The sequence below is a fragment of the Nannospalax galili genome, unplaced genomic scaffold (assembly GCF_000622305.1).
Source record: "Nannospalax galili isolate Female #2095 unplaced genomic scaffold, S.galili_v1.0 scaffold371, whole genome shotgun sequence".
Taxonomy (NCBI): Eukaryota; Metazoa; Chordata; class Mammalia; order Rodentia; family Spalacidae; genus Nannospalax; species Nannospalax galili.
In genome coordinates, this window is record NW_008331606.1 from 3615263 (window position 1) to 3638234 (window position 22972).

At 40.1% G+C, this 22972-nt stretch overlaps 1 protein-coding gene across 1 annotated transcript in view; it reads left to right on the forward strand.

Moving 5' to 3' along the window:
* The first annotated feature begins 19333 nt into the window (after nt 1-19333).
* The window catches only part of Stk26 (serine/threonine kinase 26), a 58494-nt gene continuing 54855 nt past the window's right edge, over nt 19334-22972 (forward strand). The window contains exons 1-2 of the mRNA XM_008826738.2: nt 19334-19502; nt 19609-19759. Of these exons, the coding sequence (XP_008824960.1) occupies nt 19718-19759 (42 nt within the window). The 5' untranslated portion in view covers nt 19334-19502; nt 19609-19717. The remainder of the gene's footprint in view (nt 19503-19608; nt 19760-22972) is intronic.

Sequence of the window (22972 nt, forward strand, 5' to 3'; positions counted from 1 at the left end):
TCCAACAAGTGGGAAAAGTGCAGTCAGGCAGAGACCGGGATGACTGGCCCAAGTGGACTGCAAAAGGCTCAAGTTGCAGAAGGAATCTCAAATGCCAGGTTGTAGGGTGAGGCAAGGCAGTCAGAGGAAAAATGAGTCACACAGTCAGAAACTTTAAGAGACTGAGGGAGTTAGGAATTGGAGTCTGAGATAAGCTGGGGTGAATGGTTCAGGACAGAAGCCATGAATTCTGAAAGAATGAGGGAGGCCTGTTTTCATGCCGCGTGGGCAGGTTGGTACAGGCAAGTACCTGATAGCTTAACAGCACTGAGCAGGCCCAGACACCCTGTACGGAATCCCTAAGCCAAAGTGTCTCTGCCTGGGGCACTGAAGAAACTTATATTCTTATAATTAGAGCTGAGTTTCGCCTTTGTGTTTCAGTTTCCCAAGATTTGCACTTGAAATATCTAACCTCATTAATAAGTAAGACCCATGTCCTCTTACCCCTTTGAAATGCATGGAACAGATGATTTCGGATCCTGCAGTCTACATCCAAGGCTATCTTTCTCCTTCTATTGAGTGACTGTTTCCAAAGAGAAATCCTCTAATCTATAAACACAGGCTGCTGCATTCATTGTGCTTAACAGGTAGCAGAAGATTAGTTACTGACAACTGCGAGGCAGTGACTTGGAACACGGCCTTTGCTTTGCGAATTTGCTGTAATATGATACAGAGCGCAGAGCACGTACTTTACCTCAAGAGAGATGGCTAATTTAGAACAACTTTTGCTAGGGCTACCATCATCTGTGCTGCTGTTTCTGCCTCCCCAAGAGGTACACGCTGGCCTTGTGAGAGGAAAAGATTAAAACAAGAGAATAGAAAGAATGCAAAACTACAGCACCTCTTCCTTGTATCCATCACCAAATATAGTAGTAGCAGTAAAACAGAAAACATTTAAACAAGAAAAAACTTGGGAGGGGAAATCTCAAGCCTGGAAAGGGTCACTAATTCCAGCTGTCTCTCAGTTTTTCCAGTCTGGATGGATGCTGACCTTTGTTCTTGCCCAAGGCCCCTCCCCAGCCTTCCCTTTCTGGCAGCCTTTGCCATCACCAGCCCTGAGTTCCAGCGCTCCTGTGATTGTCATAGCACTCCTGGACTGGTTATAGGCAGACCTCTTTGTTCTACAAAATAGAGCTGGCATTTTTCATGTGAATTCTTATAAGCAAAAAAGTGCATGAAAGCAAGTAAACTCTGTTGCCTAGGACTAATACTATGAGATCATTGGTTCCAAGACCAGGATTTCAATGAGACGGTAGATGCACCAATGGCAGCAGCAAATGCAAACATTGAGGCTCCACCCTGGACTTATTGAATCTGGATTTCCGGGATTGGGCCCAGTCACCTAACTTTTAACAAGCCCCTCAGGGAACTTTGATGTGTTCTTAATTTTGAGAGCCACTAGCCTTGACTGTTCTCATCTTGCAAAGCACACAACTCCTTTCTTTCCTTATATCAGTCATGTTTGGTCTGATTTCCCTTATGGCATAGTTAGTTACAAGTGGCCACTACAACATTCAGCCTAGTGGACGCCGTGTCCTAGGTTAACATGCATACCAAATGTCTACTAACATTCTTTCCAATAGAGTCCGCATGTTTGCCTGTTTTGCATGTGCTCTGCTTTTTACTGGACACATTATATTTACTGGTTAATTTTGACATTATAAACTCTTAATATAGCAGACTTTTTGTTTATTTATTTTAATATATTTTCAGTAAATTTTGAGAATTTTCTAGAGTATATTTAAATCATATGCACTTCCCACTCCTCCCTATAACTCCACCAGATCCACCCCCACCTCTGCACCCACTTCCAAGTCTGTGGTCTTTTTAAAACGAAATAACCTACTGAGTCCAATTTGTGCTGCCCACATATTCATAGATATTGGGACCATCCCGTGAAGCATGGTTGACCTACAAGCAACCACACCAATCAAACTGAGTCTTTCCCTCAGAAGCTGTCAATTGTCAGTAGATCCTCAGTTAGTAGTGGAGACTCATGGATTCCTTTCCTTTCCATACCAGAATGTTGATGGGCCTGTGCTAGGTCTTGTGAACACAAGCACAGTTGCTGTGAGTTCATGAGTGCAGTGGTTCTGTCACGTCCAGAAGACACTCACTGTTGTGCTTTGGGGCTTCCTAACCTCTGGGTCTTACAATGTTTCCATCCCTTCTCTTCAGATGATCTCTGAGCCTCAGGGAAGATGCAATGTAGATGCCCCATTTGTGGCTGAGCACTCCACTGACACCTATTCTCTGCATTTTGATCAGTTGCGAGTATCTAGAGTAACCACCATACACTGCAAAGTGAAGCTCCTCTGATGAGGTCTGAGACCTGCATGAATCTATGGGTAGAAAGATGGGAATTTAGACGGCACATTATGTCCATTTAACAGAGTAATAGTAGTAGGTTCGCACCAGGGTCTGTGAGTTTCCTAACCATGGGCTCTTGGCCAGATTTGCAGTAACAGACATGTGTTCTCTCCTGTGGAGTAGTCCTTAAATACAATCAGAATGAAGTTGATTACTTCCATAATATTTGTGCCATTATTGCACCCATGGGCATATCTTGCACGCTGGTCATTACTGTAATGCACAGCATTCACATCTAGATGAGGATGTTGATGACTTCCCCCGACCCCCAGCAGCCTGCATAGTGCCTTCTGGTACTCAGAAAGGTAGCCAGCAGAGAGGAATCTTCCTCGTCAATAGTAACTTGATTTCTCCATGTCCTGTGTCCAAAGTGTGTGGTTTTAAGGTACCCTTATTATCCTCATGTTCCAAATGAAAAAGTGTAGACTAAAGGCAGAGGCTTGCCCAGGATATCCAGAGTCAGGATTCCCACCTAGGCAGCTTCTCTAAGTTCATGCAAACTCATCATTTTGGAGGGCCAACTCCTTTCTGAATATAGAGGTACTTCCATATATTATTCTAAGGAAAGTTTTTTAAACATTCAAGAGCTTCAGTTCCATTATCTACAAAATGGGAGACATATTACCTCAGAGAGAGGCTTCAAGGATCAAATAGACAGACATATATGAAAGTGTCTAAAGTTTTTGTTGTTGTTGCTTTTGAGACAGGATCTCATATATCCAAGGCTGGTGTCAAACTGAGTATGTATATGAAGATAACCTTGAGCTTAGATCTTCCTGCACCCACCTCCCAACTGCTGGGATTACAGGAGCACACCAACATGTCTGATTTTTATGATGCTAGGGATTTAACTCGGGACTTTATGCATGTTAGACAAGCATTCTGTCAGCCTAGATACATACCCAGTCCCTAAACTATAAGAGAAATAGAAGGCAATATCTACATCTTATAGAAGAAATAATATAAAATGGTGACCTAAGTTAAGACAAAACTTGTTGGTTTGTGCCATTTGATGGTAAGAAAAGACTGCTGCCCTCAAACTATCTCTACTTGCAACTAGAAGTAGGACACCATATTTAGTAAGCTTTAACTTGATATTTATTAAGATGAAACTATTCTTAGGCCAAGGTAGCAAACAGGCAGACCACAGACACATTTTGACCAAGAGAGGTAGGAGTGGCCCAGACCTAGGGCCCTACCTAGGGGGAGTACTGGCTTCTGTGCTGGCTGTTGGGATGAGTTTAAGGCAGTCCAAGGATACAAAGACATGGTGAGGAGATGAGAGGAGGAGTGAGGTTTTCTATGAGCAGTTGAAAAGGTAAAAGGACACACAAGTTACCTCGTCTCTTTGCTTGTGCTCCACATACGTGTTTCAACATATAAAACCACCTTTAGTCCCATCTCCCTTTTTAAGCATTTTTTAAAAATTTAGGCATAACAGCCTTACAGAATAATGCTCTCTCCATTTGTCCCTTTACCCTTCCTTTGTTTCTCAGCTCTCCAAGTACTCTGATTCTTCTCCTATTTCCTGCCCATTGATAAGAGTAGCTTTCTGTGAACTAGGCAGTTACTCCCAATCTTTCCTCTCTTCTTTATTCTTAGCCATGGTGTACTCAGAGCGTATACAGTGTTCCAATTAGGGCTGACTTCAAAAAGACATGGTAGGATGCTGGGACCCTTTGTCTAAGCCACTAGTGTTAGACTAACAGAACAGAAGACACTGTGAGCTAGAGTAGACAGGTCTCTTACTGCGCTTCCTGAGATCTGGCATGAGAGAGAAGCCATCATGTAAGTTTTCATGGGAAAGATTCTCTTTTAAGCTAATTTTCTATTGCTTCTTGCATGAAATACATTTGCTATTTAATGGACACCCAAAAATATAGATGCACATAAAATAATCTAAGAAATGCTGGCTAGATGATAGATGCTAAAGGGAAAATTTCCTCTATCTCCTCTCTGCCTCCTCTTTGTGGAAATTCATTCCTCAGCAGGTCATTTTTAAAAGATTCCATTTCTACAGAGTATAGATCTTTGATTTCAAAGGTGTTTGTGTAATTTAGGCTATCAGTTAAAAGAGAATCAAGCACAGTATAAAAGACAGCCATCTTGAGGGAGCCACAAAGAATTCATGTATCATTCATGCACTACTTGGTTTTACCTTCTACAAATATAGTCTAAATCCTTCGTGAACCATGTTCTATCCAACTTGTACTGTTACTTGATGTGGTGAATTCCACAGGTTTTACTGCCCACTATATAAAGTCTCACTTCCTTTTGTTTGTCTTGGATTTGACTCTTTTGGGTTTAAAGGTCCGTGCTGAACTGTAGCCAGTAAATAGCTTTGATCATTATTTACTCCGTACATATCCTTTGTAATGCTTTTATAAAGAGGGAAGTTGTGGGATCTACTTCATAAAGTTAATAGATACTGAATTATCCAGAGCCTGTAATGTGCTTAGATGTTTGGGTCACACAGAGTAGGTCCCAAATAAATGATCACCATTAGCAGTTCTGGTATTAATATTAACGTTGCTCATTTCTTGTTTTTCCATCTTTCAACAGTCACTGTATGGCTTCTTCATAGTCCCACATTCTTGACATTTTTCTGCACATTACTTCACACCTCATTTTGCATTTCCCTTCATTCGTTACTCCTTGAAACAAACATTATGTTCCTGATATGGCTGCGACAAAGTTTTAATGTTTTTTTTCAAAAACTGGATAGCATGTTGCCATATTTCTAGTTTGTTTTCTATCCTTGTAGAAAGCTTTGTTGGTCTTTCTGGCCAAAACAAACCGGTGAGCAGAAATTGTTCCAGAAATAACTTTCAATTCCTAGATCACTTCCCAGATGCATATAGGTAACAATACATTTGGTTATGGCTATTGTTTATTGTTTCTGTAAATATTTTACCTTAGTTGAGTGGCACACATCTTCAGTTCTACCACTGGGGAGGGCGCACAGGAGGATCAGAAGTTCAAGGTCACCCTGGATTGCACAGTGAGGCCCTGGCTAAAACAATGTTTTACCACATTCCCTCTATTTTGAGACATTTTCTTTCCATTTACCTCACATCAGCTCGGCATTTTATTACCGAAAAGAGCTTTGTTCCAACTACAAATCCAGAAATAACATTGTGCAATGTGCATTGTATATCGTTTATAAAACTTGAACAAACACGGGCCGAGGGGAATCTTAGCACTGGCTCATCTTCGCTTAGAGAAGCATCTACTTTTCCTTATTTTCCACTTCTTTCTACTAATTAGCTTAACCTCTCATAAAAAAAACATTTTCCACAATCTCATTGGAGCTCATTTAAGAAAAACAAAAATTCAACAGTACAGAATCTTGTCAAGGTCTTTTTAAGTCTTTATAAAGTCCATCCTTTGGTTCCTCCTGCCCATATGTTCCCAGTCTCTTGAGGAGCACTAATAGAGTAGTCAGACATGATTTCCCCTCAGAGAAATCCCACTGTCTTCCCTTGGAAAGGTCATGTTTAACTGTGACACTGGATTTATTATTTGTCTATAAAACAACTGTTTGGAAATTTTTAGATTTTTTTTTTTTAAGAAATGTTTCCAGGGTTGGCAAGATACCTCAGCAAGATGGTTCAGAAGGATGGCTTGCTATCAAGCTTCATAATCAGGATTTGAACCCTGGGACTCAGATAGTAGAAGGAGAGAACTGACTTGTAAGTTGTCCTTTGACCTCCACACGAACGCTGTGATATGCAGGTACACACACACACACACACACACACACACACACACACACAAGTTAAATAAATAAGTAGATGAATAAATATAAAAAGAAATATTTTCATAGAACCATTAAATAGCAGTGCTGGACAATGTCTTAGAGATAACCTAATATGCTACCATTTACAATAAAGAAATTGAGGCCTAGAAAGGCATCAAACAAATTAATTTTTTTGACATGGTCTCACTGTGCAGCCCTGGCTGGTCTGAAGCTCACTTTGTGGACGAAGCTGTCCTTGAACTCATAGAGATCCACCCAGTTCTATCTCCTGAAGGATTGAAGGTATGCATCATCATGCCCAGTTCACTTTTCATCTATTAGTCATTTAAAATTTCAGAAAAAATACTTACCCTGGATTTTCTGAAATGCATAGGAAGATGTTTTCTCTGATGGCTCCAATGGGTTGCATTTTTTTTCTTGTGTAATACACAATAGATACAATTTTAGAAGTAAAATTATTCAAGAACTCCAGTTTACAAAATTGGCTTGTTACATTAAACTTTATTTTCATATATGCTTTAACTCAAAAGTTTGATTTTTATTTTATTACTTTCTATGACTTCTATCCCCAAACCATAACTATTTTCTTCTTGTCAAAACCACACTAAATTTATTTAGTGTTCACTATGCAGCAGACCTTGTTATAAGTCATTTATTACAGATCCGTATAGAAAGTGCAAGCGTGAATGTTGTGACTTCACAGATATTGAAGGCAAAGAAGAGGACAACTTTGGGTTGAGGTGGTAGTGACTGGATGAAGACAGCATCTGGGTGTAGGTATTATGTTTTTTCTGGATCTGGCTGATAAATACATGGATATAGGATTGTAAAAATTCCACCAAGCTATTGGACCCTTGGGATTTGTGCATCCTTCTGTATGTATCTCCTGCTTCAATAAAAAATGTAAAGAAAAACAACACTCATTCATGCCTTTAAATTATTTGTAAATATATTTATTATCTTTTTGACAGATATGCAAACTGAGGTACAAGAAAAAATCTTTGTGGAAGGTTACAGAGTTATATAGACAAAACTAGGATTTGTTCCTAAAGACTCTGGCTGCAAAGTCTTTCTTCCAAACTAATATCTGACATCACACCACTTAGAATTGATTTTTTCCTTTGTAGCACTTATTTGCTTTCTAATTCCACGAAAATCTTTTATTTTGCCCTTACTGAATACTTCTGTATAATTCCTCGTTATTTGTCACAGCCCCTCAATTTAACACACAAACACATTTAGAGGAGGCAATGAAAACAGGAGACGATTTAATGACATAATTTCCCTGCCTTGCCATCTTTGTGTTGCATCTCTTGGTGCCCGTTAAAAGAAACTGAAGTACATAAGCCCCGAACTGGACCTCTCAGACTATTCTCCAAATGGTTTTTGAAAACACCCTAAAATCCTTCTGACTTGTCTCTAGGCACAGCAATTGCACTGTAGTATTTTTTTCTAACCTAACATTATAGTGCCAGAAAAATCACCCAAGGAAGGAAAGCATTTTAGGGAAGGTAGATTCCAGTTGACTGTACCCCTGATTGTTGTGTGACTCCAGGGCCAGTCAAGCTTTAGTAAATAAGGATTCGCTTTTCAACGATTCTTCTGAGCTTGCTAAAAGTAGTAGAGGCTCAGGACAAGGGAAAATGGGCAAAAAATGAAAGAACCACTTCTTGTGATTTTTTCATTCTGTATCAGATATTGCATTAGAACATATCATGTTTATTATTTCATTTAATCTCCATCCTCACCATATAATGTGTGTATTAACAACCTCCACTTTGCAGATGAAGAAAATGAGGCTCAGGCATTAAGTTCACACAGCTAATAATATCCATCTGGCTGTACAGGGCTGGTAATGTTTTTCCATTGTTAAATTGTACTACCGTTCAACAAGCAAGTGTTATTGCTTATTTTAGAGTAAAAATATCAGAAGAATAGAAAATGGGGTGAGACTTATCAGAAAGCTATTTTGTGATAGAAGTGAAAGGTAATTTGAACAATACTGATCAGTTCATTCCATTCATTACAGAGGGTCATTAGTGCAATCAGTGTTTTTTCTTAATCTCTTTGTTGGAGAACACTAAAGGAAAAATCCATTGAAAAATATTATAGGCCTTATCACTTCGGGAACAAAAATTCAATGACACTAGAAATTAGAGTAAACTCCAGCAAATTCAAAGCTAACATAAACTTCCAATCCTGCCTAGGATTGTTATGTATCCGTCACAACTGTTTGCAATATTCTAGATACAGTTAATACAGCACCACCCCTTTCACGCCTCATGACCAGTTTCATTGTAGTGCTATAAAGCAGGAACTCTTATGCCATACACCTTAGCTTGAACTCTCACTTCACCTCTTAATAACTGTTGACTTTGGTTTATAAGATTGTCCAGTTTTGCAAATCAAAATATAAGACAGCAAGTTAAAGTTTGAGTTTCAGTTAAACAGTAATTTTTTCAGTATAATTATGCATCACACAGAATTCTTCATTATTTATTTAAAATTAAAATTGAACTGCCATTCTATATTTCATCCTGTCAGCCCTGCCTTGGATGAGTTATTTAGGCTGTGTATCCTTTGGTTTTGTCATCTGTAGACTGGAAATGGTATGATGACAGCAATACGTAGTTCATGGAGTTCTGGCCAGGATTATATGGGGATATATTAAAAACTGTAGTCCTGCCTACAGCATAAGCACCATCGATGTGACATCTATTATAATTAATTCCTCTGTTTGCATTAATTCAAATTTGCCTTGAGCTTCTGTTTTAAGGACAATGAAAGAATTATGCTAAATCTCATTGTGTGCAGAACCAAAGCAGAGGAGCAAGCCTGAAACATTTCATTCTGCACACTCACTTTGAATACCTTACTTTTTTGCTAGGAAATATATTCACTAACCTAGAATTTTACAATCCAGACACAGTTTCTTCTGCTATTGTTCATATAAATGACCTTTCCATACAGCAATAATCTTTTTATACTTTAAGAGTCTGGAAAATATGAGAAAGTGTATCTCTTAGAGAATATGTTTCACCAAATCCATCCTTCATAAGCATCTATTTCTCTACATTTGCATAGGAGGAATCTGTATGTTGTCAGATGGAAAAGAAACATTCAATTTTAAGAGCTGGTATAGTTCAGTTGCTTATAACATGGAGGAAAAAAATCCACAAACACATAAAATGTGGAATACAAAACCTTTAAGATATAATCTATTTGTTCCTGCTTTCATGATCTCATTTTCTAAATGTCTACCATTTTCACTATTTACATGGAAAGCATGATTTATCTATATTAATTTCAAATTGGCAATCAGCCACCTCAATGCTTACCTTAACATATGGTAAACTATAGAGATGTGTGAAGTCTCATAAAGGTCAGGAGCACAGAAAGAATGAAAGAGCCAGAAGACTATGAATGATTCTGAAAAATTGAAGAAACACTAACAAGTCACCACGCACTTTCACAGCAGGCAAAGATCATGATTTTGCCAGTGATCTGTGCTTTAGATTGCAATAAATTGTTCCTGTTTTTCTTTCCATTGTGGAAGACACTGACTTGGCTTCGTGAATCCAGGCATGCATGTCATCTCCCACCTCATTTTCTTTTTTGTGTAGGAGGGGAAATATAATACAAACTGTTCTGGTGCACAATAATCTATTCTACAGTTGCATGCAAGCAAACCATCCCAGAAATCCTGGCAATAGCATTTAGATCACTTCAGATCATTTCTGCCCTTTATTTCCCTGATTTGTTTATTGTCAATAATGTATTCAAAGGACAATTTATGTCTGCTAGTGCATCGCAAAAATATTTAGCAACAGTCTTATACACATATTAACAACAATTACTGCTTTGAAGAAAATAATACAATTTCTGCAAGTACATATGACATCAGTAGGCACAGGCAGCATTTGACTGGCCACAAACATAGACCAATTATTCAAGAAGCACTTTTCTAAATGGGAAGTGAATGTAGTTTCTATATTTTGTGTCCTTAATTGATACCTTGCCATGAGGTTGCAAAGGGGTGATCTCTGCAGTTGCCAAATCTATATTTGCAATCTTGCTTTTGATATTTTCAGTAGCCTTTTGGATATCTCTACTTAGGTGTCATAAGGCAACTAGGACTTCATGGTTCCCAAACTGAACTCCTTGTCTTTCCTCCAATCCAGTTCTTCCTTCTGTTTTCAGGCATTGTGTTCCCCGTTCTGGATGTTTGAGGCATCTTAAATCTCTCCCTCTTGTAATGTCCATATCCAATCAATCGAATGCCACTCATTCCACCTTCAAATTTTTTCTGGACTCTATTCCCCTCCTTTTTATTCTTGCAGTCATTAATTTAGTTCCGTCTCTCTCTGTGTTTTTATGATGACCACTCAATGGCTGCTTAATGGGTCCCTCTGCTTTAAACCTCTTCCACATCCAATCTGTCCTTTATGTGCTAAGAGTTTTCTTTTGGAAAAAAAATCTGGCTCAAATTCCTCTCTTAGTTAAAACCCTCCAGGACTCTTAGGAGCCTATAAGGATCAAGTCTAAACGCTGCAGAAATGCACACCAAGCTCATAGTCTGCCCCTAGTTTATCCTTGTAGCCTCATTGCTGGGATTTGTCATGGACTCCATTTCTACCTGTTCAGAAGGAAAGCCCGAGCTAGTCTACTAGATAGTGTGTCATTTCTCTAAGCTAGTTATTCATAATCGAGTACATATTGACAGAGCTAAAAAAAAAATAAAATACAAATCTTTTCCCCATTTGAGACCTACAAGTTTAGACCTACAAGTACAGGAATCAATGAGAAAATCTACATTTTACCTGGGACATAGGTGATAGGGGAAGCACATACCTGGTTTATGAATTTGTTCATGCTGTTTTTTTCTGTCTGGAATACCCTCTATAGTTGCTTTCCTCAGTTCCCTTCTTGGTTCCTCACTACTCATTTTTCAAGGCTTAGCCTAATGTTTCCTCTGTAAAGCCTTCCAGGATCTATACATATAAAATCAAAATTGCTCTGGTGCTTGTTCCTGTAGTCTCATTTTGATGTATTCTGTTTAAGAGTCTCACTGTAAAACCTGAGCTGCCCTGAAATTTGTGGTGAGCCTCCTGCCTCAGCCTCCCAAGTGATGATACTGCCTGGTCTATAGTATTTTTAATAGACTGTTATTATAATAAACCCTTTCCTTGAATGTTCCTGTTCTGTGTGGTTTTTCCTGTGAGAAAGCAAACTCCTTGCACTCCATAGTATTTTCAGCATCTTGCACAGTACAGGGCATTGTGTTTAAGAAATATGTCACAAGAGAAAGGCAAAGAAAAAAGGGCAACGTTTTTGACTTAGGCTGGATGTAGGGCCAAAGTGAAAGTATAAACAATCCTGTCCTCTATTTCTCTGTAACCTAACCTACAGCTGGATTTTTCATGGGCGACCTCATCACATTACACAGGGAGTGCTAACTAGTCTCAGAAAAACATCAATGCAGCCTGGGAGAAAAAGGAGTAGGATGGGAGCTTTGCTTGTTGACTGTGTTGAGTTTCTGCTCCTCGCGCACTTCTGGTTGCTCCTGATAACAGTCCTGCAAAGGGGTGCGTGTTTTCTTAACTCTAGTAGCTGTAATAAAGCCATGAAGTTTTTCTACCACAGGGTCACAGAACCTCAGCTAAGCCAGTGGAAGGCTGGTGACTTTATACAACTGCCTTTCTTACAGGTTCTGGCAGCAACTTCCTTTTCCTCAGTGTGAGCTGATGGCACAGTCACTTCCTATTCGGTCTTAACTGCCAGTTTTTTCCTGTTTTTAACGGCCACCTTTGACTACAACTGCTCACTTGAGAAACCTATGAATTAAAGAACAAGTGGCCAATTCAATACATTTTAAAAACAACTCAGAAGGAAAAATATTACCCAGAATGGTTGTTGAGCATCATTTCATGGTAACACATGAAAAGGCCCTCCTGTGACTAAAAACTGCACCCTGTGAAGCAAGGAGTTTCCCTGACCTTATTACAAAGAGCCCAGTTTCCCAAATCAACTCTCACAAGAAACGCCCTTCAAAATTCTCCACAGAAGTCTCTTCACATACCCCTGTGGCAAGACAAAACTGTCATTATGAGGTGACCCATGCAGTATCCAGTGTTTCTCTTGGCGCTGATGCAGCTGCGAGTGCTCCCATCCAGGCATCTGAAACTTTACAGTCACTAAGTTTTCTGTCACTAAGAAGTTAGGCAGGTAAGCAAAACTTGAACCAAGAAAGGAACTCAGAACATTTTTCCTTTTGATTTAGACTGCTACATGTGTATGAGATTGTCCAGGCCACGTTTACCTCTCTCTGCTCTGGAACCAATTGATGCAGGCATGAAGGGACGAGCTCATTTCTTTCAGTACCTAAATGGTTGCATTTCAAAGCACACCAGTGTACACATAAAGAAATGCTATGAGCAGGAAACCGCTTAAACAGCATCTGTTTCCACCCACCTCTTCACTTGCTTTATTCTCCTCAGTAGCATCAGGAAGTAAGGCTACTGAAAATATTCCGCTGTGCAATCTTACTTCAGATTTTGCTCTACTGTGGTAGACTATTGTGCCAAACCCCAAAGGTACAAGGTTATTCTGGAGAATTCAGCAATTATTCAGTTTTAATGTTCTCTGACCAAGAACAGATACAATAGGTTCGTCCTTGAGATGCTTTGCTGGAACAATCGTGAAAATGCATCATCTGCCTTTAATCCCAGCACTCGGGAGGCAGAGGCAGGTGCATCTATGAAACTTAGAGGCCAGACTGATGTATGTATTGAGTTTCACCTCAGCCAGGAGTATAAAGTAAGGCTCTGTGTCACCAAAATAATCTTGTATGTTTTTCTTCCAAATATCAGTTCAGAGGCTTGTAGATGGAATCAAAATATTCCTGTTGCTGGATGGTAAACTTGTAGAATTACCCACATAATTTCCTTCAGTTTCATATATTCCAATAATTGAATGAAATTCAGACAATTGTATCAATTTACCAATATCCATTGTACATTTTATACATTTCAATTCAGACATTAGTCTTAAAATATGGAACTCCAAAATATGAATCTCTTTAAATTCTGTGAACTAAGAGCCCATATTCACCTTAATGAGTTACTATATTCAAAGGTGATGCCCGGTACATTAGAACATGATCAGTCACTATTTTTAAAGCAAAACAGTATTTTCCTTAAACTCTTCTGTTTAATATTGCTTTGAACTGGGGCTGGAGAGGTGGTTCAGCGGTTAAGAGCACTGACTGCTCTTGCAGAGGACCTGGGTTCGAGTCCCAGCACCCACATGGCGGCTATGAACCGTCCTTAACTCCAGTTTCAGGGGAATCCGAAGCCCTCTTCTGACCTCCGCAGCATTGCATGACACGGGTGCACTCACATACATCCAGGCAATACACTCATACATATAAAATAAAAATAATAAATGAAATATTTTTTAAAAATCAAAAAATATTACTTTGAACTAAAATATCCAAGTGTCTTTTGTAGGAGGGATGTCAAGGCACAGCTGCAATTCTTCTACTTCTATTCAGTATTGGGGGGACAATGGTAACCTAATAACATGTCTCTATTCATAAAACCAATTTTACAGAACCCATTACAGACACCACATTGAAGTAAAAATATTCAAAGGACAGTGATTCCAAAACGTACTACTTGACTAGTAGCCCTTCTTACAAACAGCACATTTTCTCAAACTTTGGCATTATTGGCATTTGGAGTTAGAGAATTCTTTGTTGCAGGGATTGTCATGTTCATCCCTGACCTCTGTCAACTAGATAGCAGTAGCAATCCCCTTGCTATTTGTGAAACCAAAATATGTTGTTCCTGGTTGAAAATAATGGCTTCAATGCATTACCTCAGTATTACCCACATTAAATTTGGCCCTTTGCATCTATCTACCTATTGGCTAGGAATCAGTCCATTCAATAAATATTTATAAACATGAGTAAATTGTTTAATATTGAAGATATGACAAACACCAGCAGGTTCAATTCATAGATGTTAAATTTTTATTATGTTTTTATTTATCTGTGTAGGAGCTGCACACACATTCCACGACACACACGTTTAGGTCAGAGGACAGCATGTAGGAGTCAGTTTGCTCCTTGCGCTCTGTGGGTCCCAGGAATTGAACTAAGGTCTTCAGGATTATCAGTGAGTGCCTTTACCGTTTGAGCTATCTTGCTGACCCTAAGAGATGTTAAATTCAAATTGATAGATTTTGGTGGGCTTGTAGAACTTAACTTGGAATTCACTTACTTCACTGATTCTGCATATAGTCTTCATTTATATAGCTGTTAAATATTCATAGAAATAAGGCCACATGGATCAAAAAAGTACTAAATTCTGAGGTACATTATGTCCTTTGAGGCTACCAAAAAGCATCAGATGTGGCATCGGTCCTTAAGGAACATTTTCCATCAAGCTGTGGGGAGATATATTACATACACATTATGTATGTGTATATAATATATGTTTTATATATATTTTTGGGACCTGCGTAAAACATATTTTGATATTCCCCTCCAGCTCCTCCCAGATCCACCCATCTTCCTACCCACCCAACTTCATGTTTTTTGTTTTTTGTTTTTGCCCATCAATTCCAATTTGTACTGCCCAAATACTCAGGTTTGGAACCTGTTCTGCAGCGTGGTCGACCTACGAGGGATCACATCCTTGAAACTGACTCTTCCTCTCCAAGTAGCTTTCATATGCCTTTAGCTCCTTAGCTAGGGGAAGCACTTCAAGACCACCTCCCCACACCCTGATAGAATTTTAACCAGCTTGAGAGTGAGTAGGTCTTGCACATGCTGTTACAATTGCTGTAAGTTCATTTGTGCAACTGGTAGGCTGTCTGGAAAACAGTTTCCTTGCAGTCTTCCACCACCTTTGGCTCTTTCAGTCTTTCAACCCATCCTTCCTCAGAAATCACGAGTCTTGGGGACGAGGAGGGTGATATAGATGTCCCACAGTCTCTTATTCTCTGCAGGTTGATCATTTGTGGGTCTCTGTGTTAATTGCCATCTATACTCTCCCCAAAGAAGCTTTTCTGGTGAGGGCTTAGAGATGGACTAATCTATGGGTATAGTAATAAGTCATTAGAAGTCAGTTTAATACTATGTCCATTTAGCAGAATAACTGAAGTAGGTTCTCTCTTATGATCTGTGACCTGTCTAACCACAAGGTTTTGGACTTGATAGCAAACTGTGCCAGGTATGGGTTCTATCTTGTGAAGCTGGCCTCAAATGAATCAGAAGGTGGTTAGATACTCACATAATATTTGTGTCACTGTTGCACAGTGGGCATATCTTGCCAGCCCAGTCACTACTGTAGCTTGCAGAGTTCACAGCAGGGTAAGAGTGATGATAACTTTTCTCCTCTGGTACCTTGTATAGCATCTTCCGACACTATGAATGTTAGACAGTAGAGATGAAGCCTCCAGGTCAGAGCCAGATTCATTTCTCCATGTTAACGATTCAAGCATATGTTGTCTTCAGCTATAGGGTTTTAATGTCAATTTCTGGAGAGTAACCAAGAGCCTAGACAATGGCCTATAGAGCCTAGGCCTCTATAGGATCCTAGTATGAGTATATTTTAATACACAGGCTGAGTATTTGTTATCTGAATATCTGAAATCCAAAATTCTCTGAAGCCTGAAATGCTTTGAATACCAATATGGTGATCAAAAGTTTTGGATTTTGGAGTATATCAGGTTTCAGATTTTCATATTCAGGATGGGAAAAGGCTATGCAAACTATATTTGAAAAACTCTGAAATCTGAAACACTTCTGGTCTGAAGCACTCAGATGAGAGATGCTTAACCTTTTATTATTAGACTCTGGACTGACACTTTTGAGTGAAAAAGTGAACTGATGTGTGTGTGTGTGTGTGTGTGTGTTGCAATATACTGAATTTGTCATTTTACTTAAACTAAGTTTATGAAAAGTAATGCAGTGTGTTGGTAGGTGGATTTTCCTGGTGCTTAGAAAATTTGGATTGTTTTCAAATATTTACATCTTTGCAATGTTTTAAGCATATAGTCACACATTACACACACACAATGGAAAAAAGTGAAACCATAAGGAACCCCAAGGTATTATTCAAATGTTCTTAATCAATAATAACAACAAATGGTTTATTTAGTATCACTATACTGAAATAAAAGCATTTGCTAATCAGTGTCTTTTGGGAACTGTCTCAATAGTTGAGTTCTCAAAGTTTAGCACTCACTCTTCCACATAACCCTAGCCCAGAACGATGGCATGGGAAGTTATTTCTCTGACATGTTCAATTAATTTATTTACTAATATCACACAACATTCGCTGAAATATTTGCGAATTAAGGTAACTGGAAAGAACATAATAGACCAGGAAATCGATTATATAACGTGATAAGGTGACCAATTGCAAGAGTCAGCAAGAGCAATACACAGGCATTCAGCCTGGTGACAATGCAGCATAATATCTCCAGAACACGCCTAATAACTTCTGTGAAGATTTCAAAGGAAGTGCATGCATTCAATCAATAACCATTTATTGTAGGCTTACTATATACCCCAGAACATTTTTGGCTCTGTGGATACAGCAAGGAACAACAACAACAAAGCTTGCCCTCAGAAAGCTGTCATTTTCCCTGAGTAATTCTCATGGAAGAGAAGCTGGATTTCTGACATCGAGGACCTAGTAACCTTGGCAAAGGTTAATAACCTTGGCAGGCAAAATACATACAATACAGGAAATAATAAGAACAAACATCAGTGTAAGTGCTGCTTCTACATACATATGATAGGAGCTTGAAAATGAACATAAGGTAGTTAGGAGATTAGATGTGGAACTAGGAAAGCTTAAAAGTGGACCTTTAAAGATGGAACTTGATTCAGACTATCTCAAAAGAGTAATCTAAGAATTGCTACAGTTACCACTCAGAGCTTGTTAGCAATGCAGATTCTTGAGCTTACTCCACACTTGTGGGTTCAAATTCTTCACTTTAAAAAGAAGCCTCTGAGATCTCTACAGACACTGAAGTTTGGGTGGGACTGCAGGATTCTGGCCAGGCTGCTATTAAGTGTGAACTGAGCTAGTAGGAAATAGATACTAGATCAGGGCCTATCATCAGGTAGAAAGAAGGCTTGAACTTGGGGAAATAAAGAAATGTTCTTCTCGCTCAGGTTCCTTCTTTCCTTTTACCTCCCTGGGCTCAGAGTCCATTGTGGAAGAGGGGGCTGAAAGATTTTAAGAGCCAGGGAGGAGGTGCACGACCATATGGAAATAGAGTCGCACAAGCTCCTCCTCGGACCCTGCTCATATGAACTTACAGCAATGGTGTCAGCGTGCACAAGTCCCATGCAAACTCAAGTAGACAAAAAAGCCAGCATAGAACTGGGGAAATGGACAACAGACTCTAATCTTAGCTGAAGAAATATTGGCAACTGATTATTGCTGGGTGAGGAAGAGCTGATCTTCCTAAAGCGAGGGACTCTAGATAGGCTGACTAGACCTCAGTAGATGAACTTGCACTGAGGAACGCCTGAGAACACTAACTTGACATAACAGGCCTTAACACAAATGACATAATGTATGAATTTCAGTGGGGGAGCTACGGGAGGGTACCAGTGGGAAGGGGTGTAAAGATGATTAAGATCAATTGAGATATTCTGTATGAAATATACAAAAATTCAATGAAACATTTTTTAAAGAATAAGGAAAATGATATCCTTTATTATATTTCAAAGTAAATAAAAGTCATATAGGAAGTAGTAAGTAGTCAGATGTACCTCTTTTTGTTACTGTTTTTTTCTGTTTCTTTGTTTTGTTTTTGAGACACGGTCTCCCTGTAGTCCAGCTGACCTGGAACTCACTATGTTCGAATTCACAGAGAGTGGCTTGCCTTTGCCTCCTGAGTGCTGGGTGTAAGGCATGAGCCATCATGCCTGGCTAGATATACCACTTTTTAAAAATTGTGATATTCGAGTCAAATATTTACTTGGCTGAGCCTTTCACTATGTTTGTACAATGAGGAGAAAGCAGCGAGACCCCAGTAAGCTCCTGTCAAAATTCAATGGCAGTTCATTACAAAACACAAAGCATTTAGTTGTCTCTGGAACAAAGAAAATGACATCTATTAATGATGACAATGTTGAAAATAATCAAATGCTATTCTTGGGGGGGGCAAAATGGAAGAATAAAATTTGTTGAATGTCCACTAGAGCTTCCCCCCCCAACACACACAGACTCCTAACAAGCTTCAAGGTAAAGGGGTGCATCCTTGCTTTAGACTGGCACTTGAATGTTACTTTTTAAGGAAATTAACCCCTTGTGTTCATAATGGTGATTTTATGAAATTCCCTTGATTGCTGTTATTACCACCATCACTTTTGGTTTTAAGGAACTCTCAAAAGCGGTTGCCTCATTCTGGAGTGGAACTTACATTGAATGGAAACAGAGTTACAGAAGCTATGCATGCTGAACTCAATTATATGCACAAAGAAAGATAGAATCTCATGTTCCTTGCCTCTATTATTTGCCTTAACTTTTCTGCGGACAGGCCATCTGTTTTCCAGTGTCCTTTAGATGTGTGTAACTTGTAAGGAGAAGTCTCTGGCAGGCCAGCCATCAACTGAATAGCTCAAGAGGAAGGGACAGGCTTAGGTTGGAGTCACTTGAGGCATGCCTAGGGGTGAGGAAGCTTAAAAGCAGAGGAGAACCTAAGGCAGGAAGGAGCAGGTGTCCAACTTAGTGGCCCCACCCTTGGCCAGGTGGGGGAGCCAGGCAAAACTCCTAATCGTCTCCAAGTTGGAACTCCAGATTTTGGGGAGGCTGTATGCACCCTAGCTTCACATGCTTGACTGCAACGTTGGTTGGCTGCATTCATCCTGGTCACCCTCATTACCCCCTCCCCTCCCCCCAGGTTCTCACAAACTCTCCTGTACTGTCTTCAAGCCCAGCTGTATTCCAGGTTTCCCAATTCCGGGATTCTGCTGTTCTCCGCGTGCCAGGATATCCTTCTGCTTCTCCGAGTCGGGCAACCTTGGCCAAACCCCTTTGCAGCTAGGAACCTCAGCTCCCCCGACACCGCCCGGCCTCTGGGCGGAGCCTGGGCCAACAGCGGAGCCGCCCCCAACCGCCTCCCCGACTGGGCGATCCGGCGGGTTGCTGGGGCGCCTCCACCTCCTCTTCCTAAAGCGGCGAGGCGCAGACGTGCGGCATCACTGGAGTCCAGGTCCCAGCCACCGCCGCGCAAACAACCCTGCCTTCAGGAAGAGGAGCAAAACCCTGAGCGCCTGCGACGGCGGCGGGCGGCTGGCAGAAAGGTAGACTGAGTCTCGGGGAACCGCGCTGCGAACTAGTCACCTCCACCCAGGGGAGGGGGTCTGCAAGCCACTAGCCCACTTACTCCACATCTGTGTGTCCTTCCAGGCCCCGATCGAGAAGCCTGGGAGAGTCACCGAGCTACCCCTATAGGAGGAGCCAGTCTGAGTCCGAGGCGCCACCGCAGCTGAAGCAGTGCGAAGTAGCAGTTGTGTCCATGGCCCACTCACCGGTGGCTGTTCAAGTGCCCGGGATGCAGGTGAGGAAACCCAGGCCGCCTTTGCCGCCCACGTGACTACTCGGGAGCTCCATGTGCGCCCTGCTCTGGGCACTGGCGAAGAGGGGCGACCCTGGGGCACCCCTGAAGGCAGGGCAGGATCTCTGGCCAGGTGAACCTGAAATAAGGCTTGAGGTGTTTCCTGGAGCCTAGGCTAGGTGGTGCTCTGTATGGTGTTAAGACTGGAGCGACTGGGACACGCAAGTAGATGGGACTTAGATGGGGGGGGGTGCGGCACTCTAAAAATAGGCCAGAACCCCAGGCACCTGCGCTTGCTCAGCATGGCATGACTTGGGGTGGCGGAACTTAACCTACATGAGATGGAGGTGACTTATAATTTGTGGGTTAAAACACTCAAGTTGTGTCGCCCCCCCCCCCACCTCCGAACGTACACACACTCACACAGAAGTTGGGGCGGAGCGAGACCAAGGGTGGAGGTGGTATTGAATTGGGCTCTTCCTGTGTGCATAGAGAGAGAACAGAGAGATGACTTCTTTTCCCTTTCCGTGCAGTTTAAAGGCAAAGAAGTTGTATTTCGCTCCCCTCCTGGCCAGGATAGTGGCATGAGAAATGCAGGCTGCTATTCTAAGTAGCCTAGGTGATGGCTTCCCGGGCCCCTCTCCCTTCCTTTCCCTTAAGGTGATTGTTACTTATTTCTCAACTAAGCTTTCTGCTCAGTGCAAGGGACACCTTCATAGGACCCAACTTTTTTTTTTTTTTTTCAAAATCTATATACCCCTCTTCAATTATATTTTTATTTTATTATAGAAAAGCTATGTCATGAAACTTTTTATGCATCTTCTTTTTGTATCCGTTTAAATTTTTTTTAAAAAAGTTCTGACCCCTAAAATCTAAACAACACAGTTATGAATAGGTCTGAAGCCAAAAACAAAGCTCAGCCCCTCATGATTTACTAAAAAACGGTAAAGCCAAACTTTTTTCCAGTTAAAAAAATCTTGAGGACACTGCATAGTTTATGTTTTAGTAGAAAATCGACACTCTGTGGATTAGAGCTTCAGTTTACTGCTTGATGCATAGATTGACCTTTGCCCTTGCAATTCCTCTCATTTTATACATGACCACAAAATTGGTTTTAAAAGATCCTTTCCCTTCAAAGGGGCCATTTGTGCAGGACATATATCTAGCCTAGGATTCCTGGTGCATCTTAAGCACCAGGCCTTACAGTTCCGTTTACGGCAGGTCTGGGTTGAGACTCAGGAAGTTTTTCTATAATTAATAAATTACAGAAGGGGGAGAGAAGGAAACATGAAATAGGAAATAGTACGGCTTTTTAATGCTATTAATCTATTCAGGCTTTGCACAGTGCCTCAAACTTTCTTCACACGAATTCTCTTTCTCACTGCCTTGCTCTTTCCCCTAAGCACCCTGCCCCATACCCTACACATTCACTTCTGACTTTAGTTGCAGCCAGAGAATTAGTAATTTGCAATACCAACTGTAGTTTTTCTCTGTTCTAGAAGAAAGTGTGAACTTTTTCCCCCACTCTGCTTTCCATTATGAGAAGGGTAGAACTTTACATATGTCCCGTTAGTGCTGAGAGGCTCCATGCTTACCCTCCATTGTGTGCAGGCGCCTGCCTGTATGCATCCTCCAGAGGCCTCCTCTGGTTCATCAAGTTTGTGATTCTGGTTAACTCTGTGCTCAGGAGGGAGTGGTTTCTGGTCTTTATTTCATTTTTCTTGACTTTATTTGATTTATGTGGTTTCTGGTCTTTATTTAATTTGTCTTGACTTTATTTGATTTAGATGGTTTAGGAACTGCTTGTTGCTCAGTATTTTGTATTTCTCGCTGCTTTCTTTAATTATCTGAGTTGGCTATCTCTTGAATTTTTAAATCTTAATTAAAGTGGCTTAGAATGTGAATCACATATTTTAAACTATAAATCTTTCCTTGCATGTTACATCTTCCAAAAGCTGTGATTACTTTGTCAGCCCTAATTTGCATAGGCAGTCCATCTCAATATTAGCAAAAAGAAGATTATTTGCCACTCTATCTTAATGAAAACGTAAAGTTTTAGCTTATTTCCATTTTTTTTTCTTTCTGGATGTGGTCCTTAAGTACTTGCTGAAACATAAAAACCTTTTTCCATACTTGAAATTATATAGTGTCCCCCAAATTCACAGAATGCACCATGACTTTAAGCCTGAACTACCTTTGTTATTTCTTCGCAGAAATATTTCAGATAGATAGAAAAACAGATCACGGACTCCTAAGAGTCTCCTGGAGTTTTGTTAGAGTTAAGAACTAGCAACTTTTAGACCTTTTAAGTATCAGAAAACTTGAATTTGCCATGTGTTCTTTAAATTAATGTATAGTATTTCCACAAATCAGGGTGAAGTGATTGACTGGTCTGTACATTTTGAACTGTTTATTTTAGAGAGTTATGAAGATTGATGGGAAAAATGATTTTTCCAGAAATTAAAAACAAAATGACTTTATCCACAATGTTTTTTCTCCCTCTGAGGAAAAAGACGTGTAGTAGAAATCGAGCTACCTGTTCTCTCACTTAAGAGTTCAGCATTCCAGACTTTCAAACAAAGAAATTTCTGTTGCCACTAGTTTAAAATAGAAAAGAAACTTGGAGTGAAAAAAGCAAAGTCAGGATTCGGTCCAATTCAAACTCTCCTTATGAATTAGTTATTCTTATTATTGATATTTCTTAATATTGTGGTAATGAACATTTCTGCCCTATTACACCAAATGTTGAGGGCATGAAATTTTTTGCTTAATTTGTGCTAATTTTTTAGGATATAACCAAAGGAATTTTCCATCCCAGGCGCTAAACTTTTGAACTACATTTAAAGTACAACCTTAAGAAAATAATAAACCAATAAACCTCTTCCTTTCCACCCAAATATTTACTCTTCAATGGTTTTAAATCTATTTTTTGTTGGGGGTAGAAAAGGAAAAAAAACCCCTATTTTTGTCTTTGACGTTTTCAGTTAAAAATTGTACTTGAGAGGTGGGAGAGATGGCTCAGCGGATAAGAACACTGTTCTTGGAGAAGATGCCGGTTCGAATCCCAGCATCCACATAGCAACTAACAACTGTCCGCAACTCCAGTTAAAGGGGGTCCAACAGCCTCTTCTGTCCTCCGCAGGCATTGCACGACACAGGTGCTCTTCCCTACATGCAGGCGATGCACAAATACACATAAAATAAAAAAATATATAA